Source organism: Erpetoichthys calabaricus, chromosome 5 (genome assembly GCF_900747795.2).
Source record: "Erpetoichthys calabaricus chromosome 5, fErpCal1.3, whole genome shotgun sequence".
Taxonomy (NCBI): Eukaryota; Metazoa; Chordata; class Cladistia; order Polypteriformes; family Polypteridae; genus Erpetoichthys; species Erpetoichthys calabaricus.
In genome coordinates, this window is record NC_041398.2 from 180952269 (window position 1) to 180960460 (window position 8192).

General features: G+C 39.1%; 1 protein-coding gene across 1 annotated transcript; it reads right to left on the minus strand.

Moving 5' to 3' along the window:
* Positions 1 to 1692: 1692 nt before the first annotated feature.
* On the minus strand, positions 1693 to 7988 carry LOC127528018 (translation initiation factor IF-2-like). The gene is made up of 4 exons (XM_051928566.1): positions 7905 to 7988; positions 7774 to 7818; positions 2547 to 3318; positions 1693 to 2288 (listed from the first exon to the last, which is right to left on the minus strand). The coding sequence occupies exons 1-4, from the start codon at positions 7956 to 7958 to the stop codon at positions 1693 to 1695; spliced, it is 1467 nt and encodes a 488-aa protein (XP_051784526.1). The 5' UTR covers positions 7959 to 7988.
* Positions 7989 to 8192: the final 204 nt, after the last annotated feature.

Sequence of the window (8192 nt, forward strand, 5' to 3'; positions counted from 1 at the left end):
ATCAAGAGCGCTATGGAGCAGGTTTTCATCCAGGATGTCTCTGTATATTGCTGCAGTCATCTTTCCCTTTATCCTGACTAGTCTCCCAGTTCCTGCCGCTGAAAAACATCCCCACAGCATGATGCTGCCACCACCATGCTTCACTGTAGGGATGGTATTGGCCTGGTGATGAGCGGTCCCTGGTTTCCTCCAAACGTGACGCCTGGCATTCACACCAAAGAGTTCAATCATTTTCTTTCTCATGGTCTGAGAGTCCTTCAGGTGCCTTTTGGCAAACTCCAGGCGGGCTGCCATGTGCCTTTTACTAAGGAGTGTTTTCCGTCTTGCCACTCTACCATACAGGCCTGACTGGTGGATTGCTGCAGAGATGGTTGTCCTTCTCGGAAGTTCTCCTCTCTCCACAGAGGACCTCTGGAGCTCTGACAGAGTGACCATCGGGTTTTTGGTCACCTCCCTGACTAAGGCCCTTCTCCCCCGATCGCTCAGTTTAGATGGCCGGTGGTTTCGAACTTCTTCCACTTATGGATGATGGAGGCTACTGTGCTCATTGAGACCTTCAATGCAACTGAATTTTTTCTGTAACCTTCCCCAGATTTGTGCCTTGAGACAATCCTGTCTCGGAGGTCTACAGACAATTCCTTTGACTTCATGCTTGGTTTGTGCTCTGACATGAACTGTCAACTGTGGGACCTTATATAGACAGGTGTGTGCCTTTCCAAATCATGTCCAATCAACCGAATTTACCACAGGTGGACTCCAATTAAGCTGCAGAAACATCTCAAAGATGATCAGGATGCACCTGAGCTCAATTTTGAGCTTCATGGCAAAGGCTGTAAATACTTATGTACATGTGCTTTCTCAATTTTTTTATTTTTATTAAATTTGCAAAAATCTCAAGTAAACTTTTTTCACGTTGTCATTATGGGGTGTTGTGTGTAGAATTCTGAGGAAAAAAATGAATTTAATCCATTTTGGAATAAGGCTGTAACATAACAAAATGTGGAAAAAGTGATGCGCTGTGAATACTTTCTGGATGCACTGTAACTTGCAACACGCAGTATGTCTGCTTATACTGTATCTCTGTTTTAAACGTCATTTTTAATGTTAGCACTTCACATTTATGATGCTAGTGCAACTCTTAGGCAAAAGTAAGTCTTCAAACTACATATTATACTGTATAATGGCCATTTAGATGTGTTCCTTGGATTTATACATGTGTCATAAAATCAAGTGAATTCGTTTAGGTGCATTTTGTTTCATTTGAACTACAATATGCTCTTTGGAATGAAAGTGGTGGTGCTGTAGATTACCAAGGAAAAATATTGGATACCACTTATCTTTAGGTGGGTACAGTGACTGAGGAATCTATAGAGCATGTACTTTAAATCGAAAGAAAATAAATATCTCTGTCTTACTAAAAGTGCAAAAATACTTTTGGGCAATGCCTTATTTTAAAAAATACAATAAATAATTTCCAACAAATCATAATAAATAATGTTTATTTAATATGAAATGCCACAATCAACAAATACAGAAAAAAGTATTTTTACAATAAGAAACAAAAACTTATATTTTCATATTTTGATATAAATTATATTTATGTCTTTGATTCCCTTACATTTTTGTGCATTCAGTTGTTGATAAGAAGTGGTAGTCATTTACAAAAGTGATGGTTATTTTATATGCATTAGATTACAAAGTATCTGATGCTGTTACAGATGAAATTTTAGCAGCAAAAGGAAAAATAAAAACTGGTGGAGCAACTTCTTTGTCTTGACCATTACCTGTACCCCATCCTGTGTTCCAATTTACATATCCTTCATTTCCATAGCCATTAGCTCCTGCTCTTCCACCTCCAAACCACCCTCCAATAATTCCACCACCACCAGCACCTCCACCACTTTCACCTGCAAAACCTCCTCCAAATCCATTACCTCCAGCACCACCAGCTCCTCCATATCCACCACTGTTATATCCATCTCCTCCTATACCACTTCCACTATATGCACCTCCTCCTGCTGCTCCTCCAGCATCACCTCCATCATACCCACCATAACCTCCACCTTCACCATTACCACCTCCAGCTCCACCACCAGCACCACCTCCACCATATCCACCACCACCTCCTCCCCCTCCACCATATCCTCCATTTCCACCTCCGCCATATCCTCCACCACCACCTCCATTTCCACCACCACCAGCACCTCCTCCTGCTCCACCACCACCAAATCCTCCACCACCAGCACCTCCTCCTGCTCCACCACCACCAAATCCTCCACCACCTCCTCCTGCTCCACCACCACCAAATCCTCCACCACCTCCTCCTGCTCCACCACCACCAAATCCTCCACCACCACCGCCTCCTCCTGCTCCACCACCTCCATATTCTCCACCACCACCTCCTCCTGCTCCACCACCTGCATATCCTCCACCAGCACCTCCTCCTGCTCCACCACCACCAAATCCTCCACCACCACCTCCTCCTGCTCCACCACCACCATATCCTCCACCACCACCACCATTTCCACCTCCAGCATCACCCCCACCGTATCCACCCCCTCCTGCCCCACCAATTTCATATCTCCCCCCTCCAAATACAAAACCATTGCTACCACCATGCCCATCAAAAGAACCAGGAAATCCTCCATTTGTCACTGATCCAAAAGATCCACCTAAAGTAGGTGGTACTATTATAACTGGAGGTGCTTCACGGGGTATAGGGTCATCAGGTGTTGAAATTATGATAACTGGTGAGGATGGTGATACAGGAGGAGTAGATGGAGAAGGTGGAGGATCAGGCATAGGAACTGGCTCAGGGACTGGAAATGGAAATGGTATAGGGATAGAAATGGGAGGAACTGGTTTTTCTACTGGAAAAGGACCTGGGCAAGGTGCAGCACCTGCTCCTGAGCTCTGGATAACACCTGATTCTGGGCCTGCTACAGGTCCATTTTCTGGACCCGGCAGAATGATAATAGGTGGCAAAACAGGAGGAAGAGGAGGTGGAATGGGTTCTGGGGCAATAATAATGGGAGGCAAAGGAGGAGGAGGAGGAGGAAGTGGAATAGGCTGGGGAGGCACAACAACAGGGGGAAACGAAGGAGGAGGAAGAGGAGGTGGTATGGGCTGTGGAGGTACAATTACAGGTGGTAGAGGAGGAGGTTGTGGAATTGCTGGTTGTGGCATAAACATTGGTGGCATGAAAGGTCTCTGAGGAGCAAATATTGGTCTGAAAACTGGGTAGGGCATTGGGATTGGAATTCTTCTGTAGATAGGTTGCATAGGTTGCATCATTGCTCCTTGTAGGCCTGTGTATGACTGTAAAAATAAATAAATTAAATAAATATATCAATAAATAATTAGACAAATAAATAAATAAATAAATAAAATGAAACTATAATTAATTTGAAAATTATGAAATAATTACTTTTTGTTCATAAACTGTATTACATATGACTTGCTAGAATTATAAGAAGATGGAAAAATATAATTATAAACATAAAGATACTGTATGTAAAAGAGTATAATTAAAAAGCTTCTTCAAATACAAAAAAATCAGGTACTTTATATATATTTTCGTTACACTGAATATAGTATTGCTTCTTTACAGGCCCTGAGTCATGCGTCCTGGGTTCAAAACCCAACCTGGTTACTTTCTGTTTGGAGATGGTACATTTTCCTGGTGTCTGCATGTGTTCTCTCGGTTTTTTCTGAACATCCTAAAGACTTTAATTAAGGCAGTAGAATTTGGCCTGGCTTATGTAAATGTGTGTGTGTGGGTAAGTTTTCCCTGCATCTATGATTAGTTCCTGCTCCTAAAACTACATGTTAAATTTCATTCCCTGAGAAAGTGTGTTGGATTAAAAAAGTTTAGTAATTGTTGGATGCATATTTACTGTACAGGGCACCACTGTGGAATTAAACAGACCAGGGTTCGCATCCTGGGTCCTTCCTACGTGGAGTTTGCATGTTCCCGCAGTGTTGCATGGGTTTCATCCACAGTCCAAAGACATGCAGGTTAGGTGGACTGGCGTTTCCAAAATTGGCCCTAGTATGAGATTGGAATGTGTGTGTGTGTTTCCCCTGTGATGGTGTCCTATCCAGTGTTTGCTCCTGCCCAGCACCCTATGCTAGCTGGAATAGCCTCCAGCAGACCCTCGCAACCCTGTTCAGGACTAAGCAGGTTAGAAAATGACTGACTGACATTTACTATACTTATATAAAAACTTGGGAGAAAACTTAGATTTTTTTGATTTCCTGTATGCTATTCAGAGCTGACCAGGGTTGAAACACAGGACTCATAATCTGTAATGCAGTCACTAACCACTATGGAAACACAGTAAATCTGACCCTTGAAATGTTTATTTCCCTCTGTAATTTAATTTTTTAAGTGGGTAATTGCCATCAACATAATTTCTAAATATGTATTTGTTTAATTGTGTTTTAGGTACCTTCTCAAAAAATCTTAAAAGAACCTACTGTTGTCATCATATCACTCTGTCTATGTGAATAAAAGAACTCAGTTCCCAGCTGACTGATTTCACTGAAATTTGGTTCATTTATTCTTCAAAGGAGTTTGTCAGAAAAGTATCCTTTCACTAAGACATCACAAAATTAATAATAATAGTAATACATTTATGATAGCGCCATGCCAGTATTTTTTGCTAATTTTCATAGTATCTACCTGAAAACAAAGCTGTTTCAAATTAACTTACAAACAGGTTATGTCAGCTTGTATATTTTATTCTTTCACATGTCTAATAATCACTCCCAACCAACAAACATATACAAGTTATTAAATTATCAGCAAAGTCAAACACTCAGGTCCCATATTTTTATATTAGTGAGAGATATACAGAGACAGAGAGAGAGAGGTTGGAAGCATGCACTAATAGTGCACTGCCACATCCACCACATGATGAACCACCTGAATTGGGACCCAAGTGCAGCCGTGCAGAAGGTGAAACCTCAGCACCATATTGAACAGTGTGAGTTTTTTATGGTGGCTGGAGTGCCAATCCTGCCACCAACCCTCAAATTTTTCCTGCAAGTTGGAGGACCTGCTTGCAGGGCTGGATGCAGATTAACGTCATACCAGGATGAAGCAATTGCAGGTTAAGGGCCCTAGTGAGGACTAGCAAAAATATTTTTGAGTAGAACCAGGAGATAAGATGTAGTAGTAACAAGGCAAAAAGGGGTTGAAACCAAGAGATCAAAAAATCAAATGTCAGAAGAGTAACAAGAGGGAAAAATTGAAGTACAAAGACAAGAAGCAAAGAGTCTGCACCAAAAAGACTACTGAGTAGGTAGTTTGGATAATTTTATAATAATAATAATACAGTAATAATAATAATAAAGGGGTTTTGTATCTGTAAACTTGAACAAGACAGTCCTCAAAAGGATGACCTTTTAACTTGTTGCAATGTAACCTTTGAGAACACACTCCTAACAATGTTGGTTGCTGACCTAATGACAGGAGAAACAAAGGGTGGTGTCTGTAAAGAAACAAAATGTTGGCATGGACGGCAGAAAATAATTTACAACAGAAAGTAAGCCATGATTCAATAAACTGACCTTAATATTAGATTCTTCATCTTGAAAATGAATTGTAAGAATCTGTCATTTAATATACAGACACCTATAAGAATTTTAAACAATCCAATTCATGACACATATCAGTGGCTTGCATACACCTCTGCAACACCAAGTCCATTGTTCTGCTACTATAGACACAGATTCACAACACGAGCGGCAGAGGCATGAAGTGGCTGGCGCGAAGTGCGCCCCAGGGGAGTGGGGGTGAGTGAGCGAAGCAAGCAGGGGGCTTTGCCCCCTAGTTATATTAAATATATATTTGCATCATCTGCAGATTATAATTGTTGAATTTCTCATGAAACACAATACTTTACTATCAAAACACCATATTGACCTGCTATCCATCACAGTCAGCATCATAGCAGCTAACACGTTTAACTTGAAAATTCAACCTAGATTTTAACTCTCCATTGGATTCTTCTTTGACAGAGTATTTCTTATTTTATGTTTATGAAATAGGTACTACAATTAACCACGAACCCATAACATCTCATAATTGTGAACCAATCGATGCAAATTTTACATAATTTGAGATGGAACCAGGTGCCTATTTTTTATGACTACATCATTTTGTTAAACGATACTGAAAGACATGGTTTTGTACTCTACTAATTCATGCACTGTAATTATGTTCAGTTTTCAGTGTTTTGTTTTGGAATATGACTTATTCTTAAAAATATTTAGTAAACCAAAGTATGATATCTACATCTTTAATAGAGTAAATAAACAAAAACTAAAATATGCTCCAACTTTCAAACCAGTGAACTAACTCATGCCATGTACACATTTTCTAACTTGTTTAACCTGACTTCAGTTCATTCTGAAGAATTTCAATGTAGTAGGAATTCTTAAATTTCTTTCTTTCTTCACCTAATAATAATAATATAGATTTATATCTATGGATGTGATTATTAGGTCAATTCACATTTTATAAGATAGATAGATAGATAGATAGATAGATAGATAGATAGATAGATAGATAGATAGATAGATAGATAGATAGATAGATAGATAGATGTTTATTTGTCTCCAGCAGGAAACTTGGCTTTGTAAAGAAGCTCTTTAAATAAATAAATTGATAAATAGGTAAATAGATAAATAAGTAAATAAATATACACACACACTATAGTTCAAACACACACCAGAATGTCTAAAAACACCAGAAAATTAAAAAAAGAAAGAAAACTTCTGACTTGGCTCTCACATTTACAATGAGGCACTCTACTGGCGTAGTGCTGAGGTATTTTAAGGTAATTTTAAACATAATTAAGACGTTAGATATCTGACTATTTAAAATATTACTTTTTCATCAATAAAATGAAGACACTTCTTAAAGTGTATATCTAATGTATGTTATGAATCAACACTGCTGAAAGACTTCTTCCTCTTTCGGCTGCTCCCATTAGGGGTTCCCACAGCGGATCATCTTCTTCCATATCTTTCCGTCCTCTGCATCTTGTTCTGTTACACCCATCACCTGCATGTCCTTTCTCACCACATCCATAAACCTTCTCTTAGGCCTTCCTCTTTTCCTCTTCCCTGGCAGCTCTATCCTTAGCATCCTTCTCCCAATATACTCAGCATCTCTCCTCTGCATATGTCCAAACCAACGCAATCTCGCCTCTCTGACTTTGTCTCCCAACCGTCCAACTTGGGCTGACCCTCTAATGTACTCATCTCTAATCCTATCCATCCTTGTCACACCCAATGCAAATCTTAGCATCTTTAACTCTGCTACCTCCAGCTCTGTCTCCTGTGTTCTGGTCAGTGCCACCATCTCTAACCCATATAACATAGCTGGTCTCACTACCGTCCTGTAGACCGTCCCTTTCACTCTTGCTGATACACGTCTGTCACAAATTACTCCTCACACTCTTTTGAAAGACAATGTGTTTAAAGACTTCTGTCAAAGCTAATGTTGTCGATAATGAGCTTATTAATGATGGCGAAGATGTACAGGAGATACTTCATTTGTATTCTTTGAAATTCTATGTGATTGTTAAAATGTAAAATACCATAACAATGAAAATGGTATTTTCATTTAAGAAGGTAATGTCTAATATTTATAGCATATCATGACCATGTGCCAGTGTGTTTGGCATATACATTATTATGTTTTACTCTCATTAATATAATGCACTACTGTACATTTACTAAGCATTTAAAGGTAATACTTACTTCATAGCTGTCAGATCTTGTTCGCCGGGATCGTTTCTCAGTAAGCTGAAAAACAACTAGGAATAAGTATAAAAAGAAGGAGCAGAGCAAGAAAAATACAATAACCTCACAAATTATGCACATCTTCTTACCGGCAAGGAAAGTGTTAAGCTTGCAAAGCAGATTAACAATATCCAGTGCATCATTTTTATTTTGTTTCCTAAAAACAGAAACAAAAAAACAACATTATATATTTAACTATAACTTCTTGTTAAAAAGCATTCAGAATTACAATGTATTATTGTGGAACATTCATCATTTAGAAAAAACATTATATGCTTAGTAACTCACCTTTTTTATAATAATCCATCCTTAGACATGAAAAGTTTTTTGTGATCCATTGAATAGGTTAAATAAGACTAACCTTTTCAGCTGGAGAT